This window comes from Lagenorhynchus albirostris, chromosome 4 (assembly GCF_949774975.1).
Source record: "Lagenorhynchus albirostris chromosome 4, mLagAlb1.1, whole genome shotgun sequence".
In the NCBI taxonomy this organism is placed as follows: Eukaryota; Metazoa; Chordata; class Mammalia; order Artiodactyla; family Delphinidae; genus Lagenorhynchus; species Lagenorhynchus albirostris.
Window position 1 is genome coordinate 115,904,342 of NC_083098.1, and position 25,492 is coordinate 115,929,833.

At 37.5% G+C, this 25,492-nt stretch overlaps 1 protein-coding gene and 1 long non-coding RNA gene across 2 annotated transcripts in view; one reads left to right on the forward strand and one right to left on the reverse strand.

The window, feature by feature from the left end:
- Positions 1 to 390: 390 nt before the first annotated feature.
- LOC132519448 (uncharacterized) lies at positions 391 to 15,553 on the forward strand. The gene is made up of 3 exons (XR_009540167.1): positions 391 to 488; positions 5,744 to 5,876; positions 15,392 to 15,553. It is a non-coding gene; the product is annotated as an uncharacterized LOC132519448 (long non-coding RNA).
- The window catches only part of DKK2 (dickkopf WNT signaling pathway inhibitor 2), a 101,718-nt gene continuing 76,798 nt past the window's right edge, over positions 573 to 25,492 (reverse strand). Inside the window, exons 2-4 of the mRNA XM_060147375.1 lie at positions 7,249 to 7,399; positions 5,707 to 5,862; positions 573 to 3,187 (exon numbers count right to left, since the gene is read on the reverse strand). Coding sequence (XP_060003358.1) covers positions 2,937 to 3,187; positions 5,707 to 5,862; positions 7,249 to 7,399 — 558 coding nt within the window. The 3' untranslated portion in view covers positions 573 to 2,936. The remainder of the gene's footprint in view (positions 3,188 to 5,706; positions 5,863 to 7,248; positions 7,400 to 25,492) is intronic.

Genomic DNA, 25,492 nt, shown 5'->3' on the forward strand with positions numbered 1-25,492 from the left:
TTCTTGATTTGAAGAAATGGATAACTATTTAATAATATACTAAGTGACTAATTAGAATAATGTGGGGAATTATTTCACCAGTGCTTGAGATGTCTTCAACCATGACCTCTAGCTATGGGACTGTTTTAGCATCATTAAGCTGCCATAGCTGTACTCAGTCCATTCCACTATGTCACAGAATGTTTATTTTCCACATTTCCAGCCCATTAACATCTCTAATACAACATGGACTCTTGCAACCACTCCTGGTCTCATAATTGGTGAATAATGTTTGTGAAACACTCCTGACATCTTTGTATTCAGGAAGCAGAGGAAAGACCTTCCTAGGAAGTAGATTTCAGTTCATGCAGGGCCAGTCTATAGCTATATAGGGATAAAGATATTTTGTATTTTTTTTTGTGCCATAGAGGAATGAACCAATACCCTAAGCATGTTGGCATCTCTATTGTGGGAAATTTTAACCTGGAGAGAAGATTATAGGAAATATGGTAGGTGACTTCAAGTGTTTTAAAGAGGTTTGTGGAGTTTGTGTTCTAAAATGTTCCAGAAGGCAAAGTAAGAATAAATGGGTGGTAAGCACAAGCTGGAATACTTTAGTTTAATGAAAAAAAGAACTTTCAACAAACAATTACAGCTGTCCTGCCATGAAATAAGCACCTTCAGTAATAGTAAAACTGCCTTGGATCAGCTCATGGTGATGTCATCCAAAAGATTTCAACTAAGACTGCAACATCAGACCCAGTCCACTTGAACTCAGAGAATCTATGATTCTATAAAAGTTTTTCCCATAAGCAAAACACAAGGAAGTTTGAATTCCATTTTTGGAGGAGAAAAATTTAATATATTTTATCTTATTATACATTTCCCCTAAATTACAAAGTCAATAGCTGCAAATATATTCTGCTACAGAGCTTTCTGTAAGAAATATCTCTATAAGAAAATACATCTCATTAACATTTCCTGTAAATAAATTACTTCAAATAATAATTTTTGAAGGGATGTACATAAGGAAAAAAATGCAGAAACCAGATTGCTATATAAGAAATGTTTGACTAAAATGTTCCATTTTCATGTTGCCAAGCTTATAGAAACCTGCTTGTTTACAGACTTTGGTTCTTGGATAGATTAGCTGATAAGTTTTAACGGACATGTGGGGAAAATGTAAATCTTAATCATACTTGTATGTGGGAAGCTGAAATTCTTAATAGACATGCAGGCTCAGGTTGAGTTTCTACTGGGAGAACTTGAATGTGAGACTGCAACTGGGATTTAAGTAAAAGAAAATTAAGGAGTGACTTAAGGTCTATAAAAGAAAAGGTCAAAAGTAACAACTATAAGATAACTCTTTTGCTTTATGCTCTAGACATAATATTTAGAACTGAGTAAAGTAAAAAAGTAATAAAATGGATTCAAAGAATTTAGAACCTGTGGTTTCTGTAGATGAGCAAAATGTCCATTTTACAAGTTATTCCATTTATACTTTTTTAATCTCAATGACTGCAGAAAACAGAAACTGTTATCTTTGGCAAAGAAACAGCTGTTGCAGAGAGAGGCTGGTGCAGAAAAAATCAGATGGTGCCAGCCAGTTAGAAAGAAGCTTACCGAGGGCAATGGAAGCTTACTATATCCTACCTGCCTTGGAGTCCATTTAATGAGGCCTCCTCATGTTAAGATTATTTTAGGACCTCAAAAATAGAAAATAAATATTTTGAGGACAAGTAGTTGTTAACTCACGCTGAACTCATCTGTGTAGTAAATATTGTGATAGCAAATCCCATGGAAAACTTCCATTTAGGTTGTGCAGCCTTGGGCTTCAAATGTGAAAAGTGAGTTTGTGCTTCAGACATACGATCTATGTGTTGCCAATACTTGACAACGTTTTCCCTATTTAGTTCCTTGCTGTGCTTCAGTGCAGGACACATGTAGCTCATCTCTTTTATCAGCTTTACCCTACTATACTGCAGAGTATGTAAAGAATAAATGTCCAATTCTATCAAAAATAGGAAATGCCAAAGCTTTAAAAAATGTGATCTAGTAACTTTTATTTGGGGCATCTTAAAACTTCTACAATCTGAAAATTCTGCTTGGTGCTATTCAAAAATAACGTGTATAATATGGAGAATAAAATGGGTAGGAATCACATACAATCAAGAGAGATGCAATTTAGATCCTTTAGAATCTGAATGGATTATTTTTGTCTTATTATACTGGTTCTTATTAATTATAAGTGAAATTAAAGTTTTGAAAAATGTAACTAAGCAGTGTGAGGAAAAACGAGTTTGTTTTTTTCTGAAGGACTAGACAAAAGACCTGTGATTATTTTGATATTATTTGGAAAATATCGACTGCTTTTTTTCTTATCATCTACGAAGATCTTTGAGTGGTAAGAAGTAGTGTTCCAAATTAAAAGGTGATTCTGTGTTGCAAATTAACTCTGCTCCACGCTTTCGTTTCCTATTTAACTCCTCTTTCATGTTTTAGAGTCTATTGTATGCCAGGATATATGGGGAGTATCTTGTTGTTAAAGTAAAGTATAACTTTAAAGAGAAATATGGCTTTTAGGTTATTTTTATAGGCAGTCAATCAATCACCAATGTGAAGGAACCTGATCCTCTAGCACAGCCTAAACTGCTGGAAAGTCACATGGTATTCGTTAGTAATTTCACTGTTTTTTTTTTTTTTTTGAGTCATAGCATTTTCACAAATGTATACATTATTTACATAAACAAGGTGCATGGTGGAAACACACTGACTGTACCACACTCGTCACCCTTTCTAATCTGCTCCATTTTCTTTCTCTTTCTGTGATCTATATTCTTACGACATTCCTCATTTTAGCCCTTCTGAAATCCAAATCCTGGTTTCCCCCATGCTATACTGTATTAAATACACAGATTCACAGTCTGCTAGTGACGCTTTTCTTCCCTCAGAGGGGGTCATATTTTCTGGCACACGTGGAGTCTGGCTTTGGAGGAGTAGGTGGCATCTTTCCATACTTTACAAGAAAGGCCTTTTGCACAGTCACACCGCTGGAAGATTTCCAGCCCGTGAGAGCCCTTCTTGCGTTGCTTGGTACAGACTTCTCCCTGATGGAGCACTGGTTTGCAGATTTTGGTCCAGAAGTGACGAGCACAGCAAAACCCTTCAATGCAGTCTGATGATCGTAGACAGGGGTCTCCTTCATGCCCTACGGAGATGATGACCAAAATATTTCACCATGACACTTTAGAAAAAAAATCTTCTCCTTACTTTGGCATGGTGTGCTTTTAGATATTTCTCTGTTCTTTTTTTGTTTACTAGGTGAGTGAAAATAAGTAAACAGAATTGCTTTCAAATTAATTAATTTGGTATCTTCTTGGAAAGAGTAAACAACTCTGATTCAAGGAGAAGGCTGTAATTGTCTGGGACTCCTAGAGACCATGTATCGGTTAAAATCTAGCCAGGAACACAGAATCTCTGAGTATTCAAAAGAGAAGATATTTAATGCAGAGAACTGGTCACATAGGTAGTGAGTGGCAGGGCTAAGAAGTACCAGAGGATGGTAAAGCAACACAACAGGAAGCCACTACCACATTTAGTCTGGAGGAGCCAAAGGAGCCGGTGGTATCTGAACGGGGCAAGGGTGGGAACTGGAATCCCAACAGGCCCACCTGGCAGGAGCTGAGGCCCCAACAAGGTACAGCTCTGCCAGAAACACTACCTGAGGCAGAGAGAATCTGTTGGCTTTTCCCTTCCTCTACCTCTCAGTCTCACCACAGGCAAACCCATGTGGTCGGAAGCCATCTGACGGGGAGCCCAGGAAATGAAGTCTATAAAAAGCTGAGATACAGAGTGGAGCAGAGCAAGGGCAGATAGCCCCAGGGTCAACCAAGAACCCATCATAAAAATGACGTAGGAGCACAAATCTGGGTATTTAATTCAGAAAAACAATCAAGTTAGCAAAGAACACCCACACATCACAGCTGCGTTGATGTGTAATCTTTATAAAAAAGTACTAGTCAACAAGATTCTTTGTAACCTGCCAGATTGTAAATACTTTAAACTTTTTAGGCCATGTGATCTGTGTCACAGCTCCTCATCCTGCTGTTGTATCATAAAAACCGCCATAGATAAATATGCCTACGTGAATGGGCAAGTCTGTGTTACAATAAAACATTATTTACAAAAATGGCGGCAGGGGCTTCCCTGGTGGCGCAGTGGTTGAGAGTCCGCCTGCCGATGCAGGGGACATGGGTTCGTGCCCCGGTCCGGGAAGATCCCACATGCCGCGGAGCGGCTGGGCCCGTGGGCCATGGCCGCTGAGCCTGCGCGTCCGGAGCCTGTGCTCCGCAGCGGGAGAGGCCACAACAGTGAGAGGCCCACGTACCGCAAAAAAAAAAAAAAAAAAAAAAAAAAAATGGCGACAGGACAGATTGGCTCACCGGCCATAATGTGCCAAGCCTGTTCTAAAAGGTTAGCTGTCAGCCCAGATGTCACCAGTTCCACTGTGTGATGTGGATGCAACTCACTAGCTGAGTTGTATAAGATATATTATTGGCTGCCATCAGAAAATTCCACATATAATTAGATAAAAGCAATAAATTTGAAACTGTACTGTGACATAGATATCTGTCAGAATAAAGACGGATACTCAGGTACTAACAAATGCATGTGAATTCGGTGGACTAGAAATAGGAGATGTGGATAAAGCACTTAGGCCTTCAGGGAGTGTAGACAAGGGATAATTGAAGAGGAATTGTCAGTCTCTGTAGCCCTACTGATTTGACCATTAGTATTCCAGGTTGGACTAATAGGTCAGATATTCTCTAGGATACTAGCTCGGCAGAAGGTGAAAATGTGGGGAAATGGTTTTGTGGTCAAGTAAGCCAGGGAAATACAATGTTTAAAAAAGTTAACCAGTTTTCCTCATTGCTGGACTTCAGTATATCAATGTTAATTATAAAGTTCCAGAAATGGGAGATGCCTTATTACAAAACTCTTGAACGCAGGGCTCTTTCATTCACAGAACGTCTTGAAAGAATAGTGCTCCGCAGAATACACTTGCAAAAACTTCCTTTAAAAATATAGGTATTTCAAAACAAAAAAAATATAGGTATTTCTATTTTTCAAAATTTTACTATTAGTAACTGGGTTCAATAATTTCATACTTTTAAATTTTACTGTTAGTGATTAGGCTTCCCAAATACTTTGACACAAGGAAGGGCATTTTATGGGCATATGTAATCTCAATTATTTTTGGTAAATTGGTTTATGCGCAGTGTATTATCTGGTTGTTAAGTGAAATACAATTTTTGAATCTGCAAAGATGAGAAAAAGACTCTAAATCTTAGTGATTTAATCGTATGGCAGCAAACATTTTCCCATTTATTTTTTGGAATGCTTTATGCTTGAATATGGAAGAGAAATGCTTGTATAAAAGATTTATTCTAAACATCCTGTAAAAAGGCTGTTTAGAAAATGGCATGGTTAATTAGGGTACTGAAATTCTTGCAATATGTATTTTCTAACAATTTAAGATCTCTAAGAAACCTCTAGCATCCTCAAAATTAAGAATTAAGAAATTCAGTTAAAATCTTGCTATTAAAGTAACTTCCCAATATTTTTTTTCAAATTGCACACAAAACCAATGGAATTAATTATCGATATTTTTCTTTTACTTCATTATAAAACAAGAAAAAGTAAACATAGAGCTACAGATATCCCTACCTTTTATATGTGACATCTTAGTGTGTGTTCTTCCTAGATTCTGCCATCCCAAGTCGTGGTTTGAGTAGTGACCGTGGTTTCCATCTCTGTGCCGAGTGCCGTCCAGAGCTGGGATGTGAGCAGTTAAGATGCTCTCAGTGACGGGGATACAGATGCCTGGAGATGGTCAGGTAATTAGTTAGACTTATTCAGTTCTCTAAAATGGATTCTTATCCAAGTATTCTCCTGATGTGAGGTATGAAGCCATTTATCTATCATCTGTCTATTCATTCATCTATTCATTTATTTATATATTTGTCCAGACTGAGAATTGAATAGTATGGTCCTGAGCCAGGATTTCTTGATTTGAATCTTGCCACCCTCAAGACCAAGTGACCTTGGGCAAAACTAAGGATGAAAACAGAATTCATTTCACTAAATTACTGTGAATACATGCGAAGTGCTTAGAATAGTGACATAGTAAAGTATTAAATTATTATTAGCTCTTAATACCTTAAAATTGTCTAATCAGACATCTGATCAGAAAAAGATCAAGGTTCCTTTTTCAATCAACAGTATAATCCTTGTCTACACTGTAAACACCTCTAATGGTATGAGGTCTTCTCTTCACCTCTTCTTGTCCAGGGTACTTCCAATAGGACTATGCCCAGAGATCAGGAATAAGTATAGGATTATGAGCCTGATTATGTTGTTTTGTATGAATAAGTGTATGTTTCTGATCACCTTCTGCAATTATTTAATGGTTTTACCATGTGTTGTTGTTGGTTCTTCATTTTATCGTTAATGCTGAATTGTCTGCTTCTAAGCTCATTGAGATTGGGTGAAGGCCAGGGAATAGACTCCTGTGTCTCCTTTTGGAGGAACCAATCACTCCGTCAGCATTTGTGCATGCCACGGGGTAGGGCCTTCAAAAGAAGACACCTTGGGGGCTTCCCTGGTGGCGCAGTGGTTGGGAGTCCACCTGCCGATGCAGGGGACACGGGTTCGTGCCCTGGTCTGGGAGGATCCCATGTGCCGCGGAGCGGCAGGGCCCGTGAGCCATGGCCGCTGAGCCTGTGCGTCCGGAGCCTGTGCTCCGCAGCGGGAGAAGCCATTAGCAGTGAGAGGCCTGCGTACCGAAAAAAAAAAGAGGACACCTTGAGTATAAGAGTAAAAGTATGAAACTAGTATGGAAATGGAAAACAGATTCACAAGTGTATTGCTAAATCATAGCATGTTCCTTTCTTTGGTTCCTTTGCACATATTTGCTTAAGTGTTTAGTGGAATAGAACATCTAGCTATTTATATGCAACATTTCAATATGGCAAATCCTAGATCAGCATAGATTATAAATTATAGGAGATGGTCAGAGCCCAGGAAAACTAAGATTTGAGAGGGAATCCAGGTAATCTTATACATATCTAAACCCTGATCCCATTCCTGCCAATTTTGAAAGGCTCCTTACATTTCAGGAGTCTGACTAAGGCGAAGGCAGCCTAACTTGGTAGCCAGGCCTCCTACATGAAAGGAAAGAGGCCCTTCAACACTGAGCGAGACCTTTACCATTATTGCAGCGGGTGCCAGGACAACACATGCCATCTCTATGGCAGCGCTTCTTTTTCCTTCGACACACCATGCAGGCCGAAGATCCTTGGTGGGGACTGTGGCAGTATCTTCCAACTTCACATTCCTTATCACTGCTACAAGGGTAGGCCTGTCATGAAGTGGAACAACAACACCAAAAGCAAAGATTAGATCTTGTAACAAAAAGTTACTGCACCAAATCATGATGGAAAATAAATCACAATGTATCCCTCCTCAAAGGAAGTATACCATTGTAATAATGTGCTCAGCAGAGATATTACATAGTAAGTTACTTAACTGAGGACTTTATAAATATTTACTGTTGATGGTGAGGAAGATAAAGTTGGCACTATTCATATATTTTCATTGACACAAATTAGGGGTTAGGATTTAGACTTTATGTTGATTAGTAGAGCCCTAAAGAGTGACTCTGGGAGCTCAAAACCAGTTCTAAATGTTATATTGCCACTGATTTAAGGTGTAAATGAAACAGCCTAGCCACTCCGTTTTTTATCCACTAAACTAGGATGAGGAGAAGGTTAAATAAAGCAACAAAGGGCTGTGGTAGCAGCTAAAACACATCTCCTGCCCAATTATGGAACAGATAGAGGGGCAAAGGGGGGAGACGCTTCTAAGAAGAGTTTGAAGCGATGAACCTTTTGGCACAAAGAAATCAAGGAACAGCATCTTCATTCCAAACTCAGTGGTGAGCAGCAGCAGAGCTCTGAGTGGTCAGAGAGACGCTGAACTCCAATGACTGATACAACCTCATGTTCTCAGGAAACAAAACAGCAGGCTCTTAACACACAAAAACAGCCCTATGGTTTACTGTACCTTCAACTTACACAGAAAGGACTTCTGTTCCTACATTTCTCTACCAGGTTGTATGTTCAGAAGGCTACTTAAGCAGTGTCATATATTATCTCAAAAACAAAAGAATATATATATATATAAACACACAATCCAGTTATATACTCCTTGTCTCTTGCAAGTTACTGGAACACTTAAAATGTCCCTGTTTTCAGAGACTGAGAGTTGAGAAACTGAAATATCACATCAAACTTACAGTACTCGAATTTTGAGGCATGTTGACAGGGAAAATTATTTGTAAGTCCTTTTTTTCATTTTTGTAGTTCATTTTTTTCCCTGCTTTTCAGAGTAATGCATTTTTTTAAAATTGAAAAAATATAAAAATAAAAAGCTATGTAGTTTTTAAGCAAGCATAAATATGACTATAAAACTATGGGATAAAATTTTTGTGACATTAAAATAAGTAGTGTGGTTTGAGCGCTTTACTTTTGAAATGAGGCTTGATGACCTCACCCCTGCATGCATTGCTTATTCCTTCCCTCCTCTCTCGTTCTCTCTCACTCTATTCCATCGCCTTTTCTCCCTGTGCCCTTCTCCTGCGTACGTGTGTATGCATTCTGCCCCCTGTGTTTTCCATTTAGATCTGTTCATCTTAGAAAGAGGAAATAAATACGAAGTTGATATGTGACTCTGAAAACTTTACACTGTTGTTCTATGAAAAAAATACACTTTTAGCATCATAACAATTTTCTGTTTACCCTCAGAAGAGAATAGAAAAACCTCTAACTTCAAACTGAAAGTGCTTTTGAAAAATTGCACAGTGGCGATGTTTGACGCCCACATTATAGCTGGAGCCAGATAAAGCTATAAAATTAATTTGAATACTATTGTCCCATTCTATAACTCCATTGTTAGACTTAAGAGGGACTCTGAATGAGGTTGAATTCAGAGTATTAGGCCATTTTCAAGAGTCCAAGACGGATGAAAACAAAACAGATGTCACTTCCCGACTTGCTACACTCTTTCCCCCCGAGTGCTTTACTGCCTTCATATTTAAACCCATTAATTTTAACTGAAATGCAATTCACATGTTTCTGATTCATTTACATTTATTTCACCAAATTGTTTTGCAAGAAACATCTGATGTCTCACAAGTTTCTTTTCCTTCCTCAAAAATAGGACATGTTCTTTCAATGGAAGTAAACATATGCCACCTAAAACATCATGAATGGATGAGAAAAATTGATTGAAACAAGTTTAGGGAAAGCAAGTGATATTTCAGAAACATCTGAAATCAGTGTTCCCCCAGGATGGATCTAGTCAGCCATAAAGTTTCCCTCGGTGTAACCATTAGCAAGAGAATACAGAACAGGAGGAACTATGACTCTGACCCATTAATACCAATTCTCATGTTTTCAGCCTAATGCATTATTTTTTAGTAAAGAGTTTTCAACTCAAGTATGAGGCTCTGCAGCTTGCTATTGGGTTTTTCCTACATTAACCCTTTTAACATGTCTGGAAATGGTATCATATTAGGCGAGGGAGGGAGGGAGGGAGATTGGGAGAGAGAGACAGAAAGAAAAGCACATAGTTAAAGTAGTTATGGAGAATCCTGAAGAAGTGACCTGTGGCAATTAACAGACCACTGAAGGGAATTATATTCATTAATAAAAGTGTCATTAAGAAGCTTTCCCACGGAAAAATCCTTTCCCTTTACTTTGGCCTCCAAAGGTCCCATTTAATGATGATTTTTACATTTGAGTACCTTAGTCTTAAGTTTCCATTTAACAAAAATAATAATATGCTTCCCTGGTACTTATTTTATAAATGAATAAGACTGATTTTCTTAACCTGCTATGGAAATTATTAATAGCCAATTTTTATGGTTCTTCATTTACTGGAGTTTAGGAACAATGACAGTCTGTGTGGAAGACTGCAAATCAAGTGAAAGAATTAGGGAGAGACTTTATACATGCCCCTCCTGTACTAAAAGTTCCAAAACTGAATCAGAAATTTGGTTGCCTGAGCATCCAGGAATACTCGCCTTCATGCAGAATCATTCATGACTTAGCTTTAGTCACACTTAGGGGATAAATTCATTTGTGATATCTAATAATAGCAGATGATGGGCCATAAATTAAGAAAACATGAGAGCTGTCCATGATCAGGCCAACAAAACAGAGAAGTTTTTCCCAACCCCCTTTCTAGGCTAAAAATACAGTTGTTCCCATAAATAGCAGTGCTAGTTATCATTGACACGGACTAAAATAAGAGTGAACATATTGGACACAGCTTGAAAATAAGTCTGTCAGAAGGGAGCATTCCTTTTTTAGTATAAAGGATATTTTTGCTAATCTAGAACATTTATTTATTACAGTTTTAACAATGAAGTGAAGAGAGGTTAAGTAACTTCTGCAGATAAATCACATGTGCTCAGCAGCAGAACACTTGGGGATCAGAGCCCTGCCCTGGCTTTTAGGCCTCCTTGTAAGGTGTCGTGACTGAGAGCATTTAATAATGACTATTAATGCACACATAGAAAAGGTGTTTGAGTGGTGACCTATGTGCTGAATTTAGAGATTAGGAAAATAAACTTGGCCACTTCTCTTTCTAGAAGCCTCCAAATACCAACAGCATGTCCTACTGCAGCTGTTGGAAAAAACAGAATACTGGCGGAAAACACAAGACTGTAAACAACATCTTCCATTCCATTTTTGTGACAACAGTTTTCTGTCCACTTAAACTCAGTGTAATCAGAGTTATAAGCAAAATCCCATCATGCAAATAATGATAATTAAATAATATTCTAATGAAAAAATAAAATGTTACTGCATCTTATTTAAACTAATTGAGCCTTTTTTTTTTCAATTATTCTTAAACCTGCAGGGAGAAAAGGCCTGTTAAATCAAGACTTAGATTTAGGGCTGAATTTATTCTTATTCTCCAATTACTGCCCATCCCTTAGAACACCCCAGTGCAACAGTGAAGTGATTATGAAATGAGAAAAAGTGTTTCAGGTATCTCAGCAGCACTGACTGACTATTCAATAGACCTTTGGCCACAGCTAAAACCTTAGTTTAACTCCCAAGCTTTCAAAACAATGACATGTTCCTGTTTAATGATGGGGGGAATGAAGAAGAGAGAAACAACATAAAGTGTTCATGTCGGCTACCCACCCATTCGGATTCTTGCAAGACTGTCCTAGTTTTGTTGTTGTTGTGTTTAATTGGGACAATCCTTTGTCCCCTGTAAGCACTGTTTATAACAATCTCGGAAGTCTTCTGGAGGCAGAAAAACGTCATCAGCTGGGCAGGCAGAAGAAAGCCTGTAGGGGGACAACCCAGCTGTGGGAATGAAAAACATTTGAGGCAAGTGGACAGAGGGAGGCAGCAGCAAAGGGCTGGGGATTGGAACATGTCTGGGGTCTTAAACAGAGCACGGCAAAGGGTTGGCAATTACATTTGGGAAACCAGATCACACTGGTGTCCTCTAGGTTCTTAAAGATGAATTTCCCTTGTCATGACATTCCACATGATAGATCTGTATTTCAGTGAGCATGCAAAATACGCTATCCTTTAAGGTGGTCATTTCAAACTCAAACCCTAACATTTCAACTGCAGGAGGTGCAGGGAAATATAACTCAATCTGGCTCATGTGCAGTTGCACACTTCTTGCCAAAGGCTAGGCAATTTGATCTTTTCCTTTGTCCACAGTTACCTCTAGGGGATAGGGGTTTACTAGATGCATCTTTGAGGATTCCTGAACCTAAGGCCAGGAGAATTGAGCCATTTTTAATTTGAGAGGAAATTTTCAGATATTTCATGGCGTTCTGGATCTGTGCCATAGGTTCTTAGGGTGGCTGCTTGGGTATTCATTCAGTATTCAATAATTATTTATTCAGCTTTTATTTATTGAACACCAGCTATGATCCAGACACTAACAACTATGTTCTGTGATCTACAAATGTTTTGCCTGCATTACCCCTAAACTAATTTTGAAAAACATGTATCATTGCATTTGACATGTAAAATGTTTCAGCATAAGTTTAAGTTTGTTTTATTAATACGATATATAACATTAAACATTTTATAAGGTGAAGTTCACAGTAATTTTTCATGATTCAGTAAAATATTGATCAATGCAGCCTGATCCTAAAATAAATCACAACATATTTACCAATAGATGAGATTCTTCCTTGAACAAGTTAGTCTTAGAAGACATTCAGTTAAATTTTAAAACGCACAAGTCATAACAACTATTTTGAATGTTCTATATCCAGAACTTTCCAACTGGGGCCAAGATTCACTTTTTAAAAATTAGTAATAAGAGAAGGATATTTAAAGTGATGAAAAGGAAAAACCTACAACCAAGAATATTCTATCCAGTAAGGCTCTCCTTCAGATTCAATGAAGAAATCAAAAGCTTTACAGATAAGCAAAAGCAAAGAGAATTCAGCACCACCAAACCAGCTTTACAACAAATGCTAAAGAAACCTCTCTAGGTGGGGGAAAAAAAAAAAAGAGGCCACAACTAGAAACAAGAAAATCACAAATGGGAAAGCTCACCAGTAAAGGCAAACATACAGTAAAAGTAGGAAATCATCCACATACAAGTATGATATCAAAACCAGCAACCATGAGAAGAGGAGAGCACAAATGCAGGAAATGGGAAATGGATTTGAAATTAAGAGACCAGCAACTTAAAACAACCTTGTATATATAGAGAGACTGCTATATCAAAACCTCATGGGAACTTCAAACCAAAAAACTACAACAGATACACACACAAAAAAGAACAAGCACTCCAAACACAACACTAGAGATAGTCATCGAATCACAAGAGAACAAAAGAGGAAGGGAAGAAAAAAGACCTACAAAAACAAATCCAAAACAATTTAAAAAATGGCAATAAGAACATACATATCGATAATTACCTTAAATGTAAATGGATTAAATGCTCCAACCAAAAAACGTAGACTGGCTGAATGGATACAAAAACAAGACCTGTATATATGCTGTCTACAAGAGACCCATTTCAGATCTAGGGACACATACAGACTGAAAGTGAGGGGATGGAAAAAGGTATTCCATGCAAATGGGAATCAAAAGAAATCTGGAGTAGCAATACTCGTATCAGAAAAAATAGACTAAAATAAAGACTGTTACAAGGGACAAGGAAGGATACTACATAATGATCAAGGGATCAATCCAAGAAGAAGATAAGGGAAGGAAAGAAAGTGCCTTTGTACATTTAGGATGCCCTGATCAACCATTAAGAATATCTTTGTTAAAACCAATATTCCAAATTCTATTTTAGTTTTACATCCAAAAGTGGATTTTATACCTCTGGCTAATGCAATATATCAAGATTTGGAATGCGTGACGGTTTTTCTTTTTTTCCCACATAAAATAGCAAAAGACTTATTGTAAACACAGGCATATTCCAGACAATTATAAGAAAAAGAACCACGGAAGTTAAGGATCTGGAAATTGATTCCCTAAAACAATTCATGCTGTGCACACCGTGGAAAACCTTTGAATACCTTTTATACATATTCATTTCAAGGCTAAGTTTGTTAGACATTTGATTTTTGATATAAAAGTTCAAAATTGAGAGAATTTCTACTAATACTGCCTGGATTATAAATTAGGAATGATAGATTTCTGCCAGGGGTTCATTAACCTCCCCAATGTATTCAGAAAGCCTCATTTAAATCCTAAGAAACAATAATTCTGTGAAATAAAGGCAGGGTCCTCTCCAACTTTAGTTGCTTCACCCTGTTCTCTGTATGTCATTAAGCAGAAAAGGGATTCCAGGGAATTCTCTACTTTGAACATAGACCATATTCTCAACTGTAACATGTCCATTACTGCTGTTGATCAAGGAGTGAATGGGAAGAGGAACCCTTCCCATATGGTCTCAGCACCTAGAGAAATCTAAACAGTACATGGCTTTTTATTTTTGCTTGTTTTTGACCATTCTGCCCTCATTTGGAATATATAGGACAGAACACTTCTATCCCATATTCAAAAAGCATTTCTAGAATGCTTTGGCAGCAGTGGTTGGAGCCCTTTATACTCCGCATATAATTATGAAGCCCTTTATAATTCTGCAATTGGTTCAGTATAACTGTCCTAACCAAAACAGAGGAAGAAACTACACAATTTTACATTTTCTTTTAAATCCAGAATTGAATGTCTATAATACAGAATTTTCATTGTAGCCTTAAAATTTGTTTGACCTCATGACCTGCAGCAAGGTAACATGGTCGGTAGAAATTTGGAGTTATATTGCAATTTGAATTACACCTTCACAGTTAATTTGTTATACAGTTACTTAGCTGAGTCTCTGTTTCCTCCTTGATAAAATGGGTATAATACTACCTTCAGCAGCGTTTCCCTTACCTAATCTTAAAAATCTCATGAGGTGTCTTTAAAAACTACTTATTCACAGACTCCTCATAGAGACTAATTCTGTACGACTGGATGTGGTCCAGAAATCTATATTTTTTAATGAATACTGTCCTGGTGATTATATGATAAGGTAAGATAGGTAAACACTGCTTTATAGAATTGTTGCAAAGATTAAAGATGCTCTTATACATTTATTATACAGACAGTGTCTGGTCTACATGAGATATGAACTCCGTCCGTAGTACCTCCCAGATAGATATGGGTCTAAGGGGGGAATTGGTTCCCTAACATCAATATGAGTCTAAGAGACTCACTGACAACAACTGTTTTCCAGGCAGGTTCATCTTCACTCCTAGTACTTAGCCACTGTGTTTAGGGGTGGGCTTGAGGATTTCTAAAACAAATAAAAAAGTAAAGTAACACATAACAAACACACTAGTGCACTTTGGGAGAAACACAGTGTAGACTCATAGCTGTCAACACACCCATTAGTGCTGGCTTGTTTCATATCCTCATGTGGTGTACACCTGTGTCGTGTTGGCAATGCACAGCTTTGCAATTTTCTTTGCATCGTGTATCCTGTTGGTCTTTACAAAACAAGTACTCTTCCTCCCTGTGTGAAGTATGATAAATAGATGATGTATGATTTTATTATTTTCTATCCTTTGTATAGCATGAAATTTTCCCTTCCAATGAAAAGCACATTGAAAATTCAAATACTGATGTACAGGTAGATATGAAAACTTAACATACTTTCTTATTGCTGTTTAGAAGACCTTCTTCATGATTATAGAGTAGGTCGATGTTGGTAAAGATTTCTGTGCCCAAACGTAAACACTTGTGAATTTGAAATGTTTCATGAGTTGGAGTAAGTTTTCACTTACAATATCTGGGTTTAGAAATGAGAACATGAGAACTCCATGAAGATGTGTGTGTCGTGTGTGTGTGCGCGGGTGGAACACACCGACATGGAACCCACCGACACAGAGGCTCGACTGTACTAGGCCATTTCACCTAAGGGACTTGAGCATCCTTGAATTTTGGCAACAGTGGGGGTTCCTGGAACCAATTCCCTGTGGACACCGAGGGACAACTTTAATATTATGAAATTGAAAGTGAAATTTCTTATTACTTGCTAATTTTATGCCTCATGGTTTTCATATTAGGAAGGCTTGGAAGAACTTGGGTTTCCTGGAGAGAGGGCTTCTTGCAAGTGTATCAAGAATACAGATTGAAGTTTCATGATTAAAAATTCTCTTTTGTTTTATAAATGTCATCTTATTAGCAGAATAAGACCATCAAGGCAACATTCAAACGATACACACACACACACACACACACACACACACACAAACAATCCATTGTTCCAACAGTTATTTAATTGAGCTCATGTTTATTGTTTTGGCTGATTTCATTTAGTATAAAATGTACAAACTTCATGCTTCTCTAATCTCATTCAATTCTCTTTTACTTCTTCTAAGAATTAGGCTAGACTAATAGACAAATGGCCTCTCACCATATTCTAATCTGATTTTTGAGGAAACAATTGATGGAAGCTGATAAAATTGAAAATATTGCTCTTTTATAGTTGGGAAGATGGAAAAAAGCACAGCAAAATATAGCCCTCAATATTCATTTGCAGTGAAAAAAACTCAATTTCTGTTTAAGAAAGAAATACTTTAAGTCCTGTGTAAATATTGCTTGAAAATATAAAATGTACCATTTAAATTTACAATCATAAATAAGAAAGCAGGCAGCACTTTATCCTCTAGGTGTGCTGGGAGGAGAAGCAAACATTTGAGATGAAGCGCGGTCCCAAAAGATCACCCAGAAGGTTGGAGCAAGAGGTTTACGCAATAGCAACAGCCACAGAGATTGAATCGAAACCTAAGAAACCTTTTGATTAAAAAAAGTAGGGCGAAGAGGTGGTTCACAGCTCTAACACAGAACTCTGCCTAAGTAACTCAATCTGTTTCTGCCTTTGCCATTTGGAGGAAAATAAACAGTAAGTCCATGAAGAGTCATGGACTAGAATCATTATATTACACACTCCTGAGATATAGAGGGACAAGAGGCAAGTTATATGTGCAACAGGATGAAGCACTTCAACTCCTGAACTTTGACTCCTTTTTTTTGTTGTTGTTCGGTACGTGGGCCTCTCACTGCTGTGGCCTCTCCCATTGCGGAGCACAGGCTCCGGATGCGCAGGCTCAGTGGCCATGGCTCACGGGCCCAGCCGCTCCACGGCATGTGGGATCTTCCCGGACCGGGGCACAAACCCGTGTCCCCTGCACCGGCAGGCGGACTCTCAAACACTGCGCCACCAGGGAAGCCCCCAACTCCTGAACTTTGGATGAGTTACTAAGAGATAAGTTTGTGTAAGTTACTAAGCTTGTCTGTTAGTTACCAAGAGAAAGGAATAGGAGTTATCTCATATAATCAGTTATTTTACCATCCTTACTCTTTCCCATTTTCCAGTTTGATTCCTTCCCTAGGTATTTTAAGCTGATATTTATATAACCTGTAAAATAGGTAGGGACCTATGCTACATGCCTTTGTTTCATTTTTATTTATTTGGAATGTTCAGTTGATAAGGCACATCTCACATAGGAGTTCTTCATGCAAAGAGCACTCTGAGTACACCTATGTTGTCATTTCTGGGTTCCAAAGATCCGGACAATGTTTGAGAGAGTTTGAATCAGTCTCAGAGTCTCTAACATAATCATAGGTTTAAAGCATCCAGGGGAATTATTGCCTGACTTCCTGACAGATGAAATTACAATATCCAAGGCTACTCATTTATTTCAGGTATTCACAAGACGATTGGGTTGAAAAGTCCCAACTTGGAGAGTATTTTTATTTTTAGTGTCAGATAATAGCAATTATATGACCATATGTTGTTTATTAAAATAAAACATTCTTCCAAAAAATAGTCAATATCTTGATACACATGTGGTCTTACTTCTCAGCCTCCTGCCCCCATGAACAAATTTAAATTCTTATTGTGTAGAAGGAGGAAGGGACGGTCAGCACATAAGGACAAAGAAAATTTACTTCTAGTGAACAATATGGCATAGAGAAAGACATCACTCATTGGCTTATAATCTACTTCTATCAAAAAATTCTATTTAAGTGCTTTGCTAGAGGATTGGAAAGGAAGGAAATTAAGAGCCAGATGACAGATACGTTGGTTTGTGTGACCTTGGTATTCAAATCTCAGCCTCAGAAATGTGGTTCATTTAGGATGATATATTCAATGTGTTAATAATCTCAAAGAAAACACATAGAAGACATCGGTCCCCCACACGACCCACATCTCTGTATACCTGCTTGCTGTGGTGACCAGGACACTCTCAAAAGTGTAAGAGAGGTCAGATGATTTGTTACTAGATGAAAAAAATGAAATCATGTCTCAGGGCTTAAGTCACTTCATCCCATTGGTCCCTCCAGACCCTGTAAAGAGTATGCTCCTCTGTATTTCTGCTACTCCTTTTCTTGGCCCTTGTTCATTACTAAGGATCCCCAGATGTACTGGCATTGGACTCTTTTTAACACCTCTGTGTCTGGCCTCACATTCCAGCAGAATTTTCAGCAAATATGGGGCTTTAAAATGTGAGATGTGGGAGGGAGAGTAGGAAAGAGAAGTGGAGTGCAGCTAAAAAAGCAAGGATCACCCCAGGGATTGGGGTAGATACGTCCTGCCTCAACACAACTCAAGTGCTATTTTGGTCAAAAGGAAGTCTAGGCAAACAAATCAAACAAAATTCATCAGCCAAGTTGTTAATAAAGTTTTTAATACAACTTTACTAGAGTCAATCTGAAATCCTATACTTTTCTCAATTTTTTTTCCCCTCACATCCAGCAGTAAAGTGTTTCTGGAACTATGTTTGGGATGCTATCTGAAATCTATCCCATTTGTTTTTGTTTGTTTTAACCAAAGAAGACAATTTTGTAGCAATAAAGATGAGCAGAAAATATTTTTGTTCTTAGCATGGCATATGACCCCTATCTACCCTCCCAGCCAGCACTGCATTATATATTCAGTGATAGGTGCTGCTTGCACATCCCTTAGTTAGCCACACACCCTCACGTCTATGGATCTGCAAATATTTTTCCTCTGCCACAAATACCTTTCCTCCATTCACTTCATCATCAGAATAATTCCAACTCATTCAGAGATTATATCAAATAACTTCACTTTTTGGAAACCTTCTGGGCTAGCTCCTCAATCCTAGCTGATTTGGATGTCCAATGTAACCTGCATTCTGCTAACACCTCAAGCTGTTTGTCCCATGATACAGATCATGTTCTGTTAAATTCTTCCTCTGCCTTCTTTATACTGATTATGGAAACCATCTTTCACGTCTATATTCTCCAATGGTCATGTGGAATAAGTTAGCATTCCACATTTTGTCCAGTAATGAATTAATGAATGAGATATTGTTGCAACAGTGGTTTGAAATTTGTACCATTGGTTTGATAAAAATGCTCATATAAGTACCCATCAGCAGATGGTAAAAAGAAAGAACTTGAAAATCAAGAGATGATTTTGTATATATTTTGAAATAGATATTTAAAAATCAGCTAAGTCCTACATAAATCATTTGTAACCTGTAACTGTTTAACTTAGGACGCCATATGTGTTTAAAAAAAGAAAGAAAATTCATTGATGAGTAATTTTCCAACCAGCAACTTGGCTGCAGATATTTCATGTTGAGCCTCAGATTCACATTTTCAAGTGCTATCATCAGCTCCTTTACATTACAGTCCTATAACTGATGATACTTTTCACGTATAAATTATCTAAAGTGAAAAGTAGGCCCTTTATATCTAAGTGGTATTGATGGTCTCTGCCACAGCAATAATGCTGTCCTAGCAGCCATTCATAGTAATGACTCTGTATTTCATCTCTTTCCTAATTGTCCTCAGGAAATTGTTTAAACCTCTTGGTGGGTGGGATCTATGACACTGGGTGCTTCTGAGGAGCAGATGAACCTGTTGACATTCCACCCTAAATACTTCTTTCTAAATTTTCTTTGTCTTTGTCTCTCAATATTTTTCTTATTGGAGGTCATATCTGATAGTGTTCCTAGTTAACCTCCACCACTATGAGATATTTTTGTAGAGAAGCAAAAAGGTGAACAACTAATGATGATTTCCTTTAAACATCCTAAAGGTGTGTAGGTGGAGTACTAAAGGGATTCAATTTCTTGATACACCTTAGTCACTGCAGTATAACAACCAGCACAAAACAACTAATGCTTTCCAAATGCTCACCCCATGGAATGCCACCACCAAAACATTTATTTAATGTCTAACTTGTTTATGATCTTAAACAAATTGAGTTAAACAAGGTTCTCACCATGTTAAATTAGTTAAATCTCATTGGCATGTCAATTTTTACCCCAAAATGTGGACAGCATGTCTATGTTATGAACCAAATTCATTTCAAATCATGTCTACAATTCTTACACACACCTAACAACTCCCCTCATTATGCCCACACATCAGAATTTTGGGGACACCCATACGTTTTTCAGGCCCTGCTCCCAAGTTTAAGAACTTAAGAGCTAATTTGCAAAGAACTTATTCAGCTTAAACTAGGTTCATATTTGGTATTTGTAGAAAGATTCTATGAGCCTATTGCATGCGCAAAAAGGAAAAAAATAAGAACTCTACCCTCTAGGTCAAATTTCCTAAGTGAAATGTTTGTTATATGTTTTGAGTCCAAGCAGAGATGTCACTGTGTGTTTGAAAAGGTTAAGTCTCTATAAGACTCCTGTACAGTTTAGCTGCACAGTCTAGAGACTAGAGTGATTGGATTCCCTCGTTCTGTAGGAAAAGGAAAGACACAGCCACACCTGGGCACAGCAAGTATCAGATAGGATGGATTACAGTCTGACTATAACATTTCCCGGGTTTAAATGAGATCACCAGAACTTTATTCACACAAACAAATCAAGTTGTTTCCACATTAACATTGGATGAAGTGATTTTTATTACAAAACCCAGCACTCGCCAGGCTCTTTTCTGAGGGTGGATCAAAAGCATAAGGATCTGGTCATGTACTGCTTTTCATCTCCTCTGCTTGAGCACAGCACTGACTAATACACACTGATCAAATTCTGCCTACGATTTTAAACAGGACGTTTTGGAAAAGCCAAGAACGAGCTCTTGAAATAATACTGTTTATCCCATAGTAACGAGAATTGGAGCTGTACTTTTATAAATGGTACACTGAAAGCTGTTTACAACTTGCAAATGATGATTCCAAGAAACATCAGGATGCCTTTCTTATACTTAGACATTAATAAATAACAGCAAATTTGCTAAAAAGTCCAGTCCTGCTTTTTGGGAACCTTCCAAAAAGAAATCACAGTTCTTTAAAACACAGTTTCATAGAATGAATCAGTTAAAAGAGTAATCAGCCAGTTACTGACTATATAATAATTATTATTATTAATATTTAACAGTAACTATGCCTAGAGCTATTTGTCTTCAAAGCAGTGAATTTCTTAAGTATTAACAAATTAACTCTCTCTGTCACAACTGCCAACATGTGTTTGGAGAGCTCTACAGAGAAGTTCATTTAACATCTATACATCTTGTCCTCGTAATGTCTGCAGGAGGTCTTTCCATTGTTAGATAAACATGTTTGGATGTACAGAGATGGGGTAATAATACACACCCATGTCCTGCTGTCTGGCTGGTTCAATGCCAAGTTCTCAACAATACCCAATCACAGGCAAAAAATGTATTTCAGTGATAGAGCAGGATGGTTTTCACTGAGGACAGACTTTGTCGAAAATAACAAAATTGGGAATTTGGGTGCATAACCTGGGCGTGGTGAGGATGAGTTCAGTACTCTCCACATAACCTCAGCCCAGCCGTAGATCCTTAAATTCACCATCTCACCAGCCAAAAAGACTCCTCCTGCTAACAGATGCCACAGTTGCTAGAGCTTCTCTACAAACTGCACGTATTTTCATGAGACCCTGAAAATAACAGGCTCCTGGAAACTACCGATATTTTGCAGATGTGCTTTTTACAAAATGATTTCACAATTTGCCTAAGCACTTTATCGATGTGTCACTTTACAGACAAATAAAGACCAAGCACTGGTCTTCACTACAGATTACAAATTTCAATTGTAATCACTTTTCCTTGATAATTTCCAAAATTGTAAACATTTAAGAATTCTACTTATTGGATATTTAATGATATTAAGGAATTATTGTTAACTCTAAGTTTTGATAATATTAATAGTATTGCAGTTATTTTTCTAAAGTTCTTTTCTCTTAAAGAAACAACTCCTCAACAAAATACTAGCAAACCAAATCCAACAATACATTGAAAGGATCATACCATGATCAAGTGGGATTTATCCCAGGGATGCAAGGACTCTTTAATATCTGTAAACCAATCAGTGTGATACACCACAGTAACAAACTGAAGAATAAAAACCATATGATCATCTCAATAGATGCAGAAAAAGCTTTTGACAAAATTCAACACCCATTTATGGTAAAAGCTCTCCAGAAAGTGGGCATAAGAGGGAACCTACCTCAACATAATAAAGGCCATATATGACAAATCCACAGATGACATCATTCTCAATGATGAAAAGCTGAAAGCATTTCCTCTAAGCTCAGGAATAAAACAAGGATATCCACTCTTGCCACTTTTATCCAACATAGTTTTGGAAGTCCTAGCCATGGCAATCAGAGAAGAAAGAGAAATAAAAGGAATACAAATTGGAAAAGAAGAAGTAAAACTGTCACTGTTTGCAGATGGCATGATACTATACATAGAAAATCCTAAAGATGCCACAGAAAACTACTAGAGCTAATCAATTAATTCAGTAAAGTTGCAGGATACAAATTAATACACAGAAATCTGTTGCATTTGTATACACTAACAATGAGAGATAAGAAAGAGAAATTAAGGAAACAGTCCCATTTACCATTGTATGAAAAAGAATAAAATACCTGGGCATAAACCTACTAAGGAGGCAAAAGGCCTGTATTCTGAAAACTGTGAGATGATGAAAGAAATCGAAGATGCCACAAACAGATGCAAAGATATACCATGGTCTTGGATTGGAAGAATCAATATTGTCAAAATGACTAAACTACCCAAGGCAATCTACAGATTCAGTGCAATCCCTATCAAATTACCAATGGCATTTTTGACAGAACTAGAACAAAACATTTTAAAATTTGTATGGAAACATAAAAGACCCTGAATAGCCAAAGCAATCCTGAGAAAGAAAAACAGAATGGAGGAATCAGACTCCCTGACTTCAGGCTATACTACAAAGCTACAGTCATCAAAGAAGTATGGCACTGGCACAGAAACAGAAATAAAGATCAGTGGAACAGGACAGAAAGCCCAGAAATAAACCCACACACCTATGGTCAATTAATCTATGACAAAAGAGGCAAAAATATACAATGGAGAAAAGACAGTCTCTTCAATAAGTGGTGCTGGGAAAACTGGACAGTTACATGTAAAAGAATGAAATTAGAACATTCTCTAACACCATACACAAAAATAAACTCAAAATGGATTAAAGACCTAAATATGAGGCTGGACACTATAAAACTCTTAGCAGAAAACATAGGCAGAACACTCTTTGACACAAATTGCAGCAATATCATTTTGGATCCACCTCCTAGAGTAGTGAAGAGGAAAACAAAAATTTTTTAAATGAGACCTAATTAAACTTAAAAGGTTTTACATGGCAAAGGAAACCATAAACAAAACAAAAAGACAACCCACAAAACGGAAGAAAATATTTGCAAACAAAGCGATAGACAAGGGATTAATCTCCAAAATATACTAACAGCTCATGCAGCTCTGTATCAAAAAAGCAAACAACCCAAGCAAAAAATGGGGAGAAAACCTAAATAGACATTTCTCCAAAGACATACAGATGGCCAAAAGGCACATGAAAAGATGCTCAACATGACTAATTATTAGAGAAATGCAAATGAAAACTACAGTGAGGTATCACCTCATACCAGTCAGAATGGTCATCATCAAAAAGGCTACAAACAATAAATGCTGGAGAGAGTGTGGAGAAATGGGACCCCCCCCACACTGTTGGTGGGAATGTAAATTGGTACAACCACTATGGAGAACAGTATGGAGGTTCCTTAAAAAGCTAAAACTAGAACTACCATATGATCCAGCAATCCCACTCCTGGGTGTATATCCAAAGAAAGCCATAATTCGAAAAGATACATGCACCCCAATGTTCATTGCAGCGGTATTTACAATAGCTAAGACATGGAAGCAAACTAAATGTCCATCGACAGAGGAATGGATAAAGAAGGTGGTACATATATACAATGGAATATTACTCAGTCATAAAAAAGAATGAAATAATGCCATTTGCAGCAACATGGATGGACCTAGAGATTATCATACTGAGTGAAATAAATCAGACAAAGACAAATATCATATGATATCACTTATATGTGGAATCTAAAAGAAAAATGATACAAATGAACTTATTTACAAAACAGAAATAGACTTAAAGACTTTGAAAACAAACTTATGGTTACCAAAGGGGAAACATGGGGGGAGGGTAAATTAGAAGGTTGGGATTAACATATACATCCTACTGTATATAAAATAGATAATCGACAAGGACCTACTATATAACACAGGGAACTCTACTCAATATTCTATAATAACCTATATGGGAAAAGAATCTAAAATAGAATAGAGGGACTTCCCTGGTGGTCCAGTGGTTAAGACTTCACACTCCCAATGCAGGGGGCTTGGGTTCGATCCCTGGTTAGGGAACTAGATCCCGCGTGTCACAACTAAAAAGATTCCACATGCTGCAACAAAGACCCGGCAAAGCCAAATAAAGAAACACTTAAAAAAAAGAAAGAAAGAAAGAAAGAAAGAAGTGTATGTATAACTGAATCAGTTGTACACTTGAAACACAATATTGTAAATCAACTGTACTCCAATATACAATAAAAATTAAAGTATATTGAAACAATATAAAAGAAACAACTGAAATACTTGTGGATGAAATAACATGCTGTGTAACATTTATTTTAAAATGCTCTGCAGAAAGTGAGGATGAGTTGTAGTATGTGGATGAAGCAAGGTTAGCCATGAGTTAAAAATTGTTTAATCTATGGGATGGGCACATGGGGGTTCACTCATACTATTCTCTCTCTACTTTCACGTATGTATAAAAATTTCCATGAAAAGAACACTAAAGAATTCCTGCAACGTAGGCAGAACTCTAAAACTAATCTTTAAGGAGCAGCCAACTACAAACGTAATCTGAAATCACTCGGTTCCACACAAAAAGCACAGGCAGCATCTTGACAACATGGAATCAATTGTTTTTCCTTCTCCTGATTCCATCCTCACCTTGGAGAAGCTGAAAAGGCCACCTCGGATAAGACTGCATCAGGCTGACAAGACCTCTGATAATGTGAGTAAATTTATGAGCTTCTGTAAACTGGATTATTCACAATCTACCATATGGTGGTAGCCATGACATCACTGGATTTATAAATTAGTGCTTCAGCCTCTGGTCCTCAAATTTCTGTAGTGAAATTGTCCCAGGAGCCCTACAGGAAAACATCCATTTCAAGCCACTGTCATACATTGACATTTACTAAAGTGCTACTAATGTAGGCATTTTAGGGGTGGTAAAGATGCATAAGACATGGTCACTGCCCTCAAGAGACTCATATAGGATAGAAACAAGCCATTGCTTTTGTGAGTAGTCAAAACTCAGGTAGTGGCAGTACACATACTCTCAACTCATCTTTTCAGGGAGCACACAGGAACTCCATTATCTTGGACTGAGCAAACAAAGGAGAAGAGAATTGATATCAGACTGAGTGAAAAGTTTCTAAGTACATTCGTGTACTTTCAGTTTTGGGATAACTTGGGTGCATGTATGACCTGGAGGTGTAGGACTGTATCTCTTGATACTAACCACATCAGCTGTGGCTGGTGTT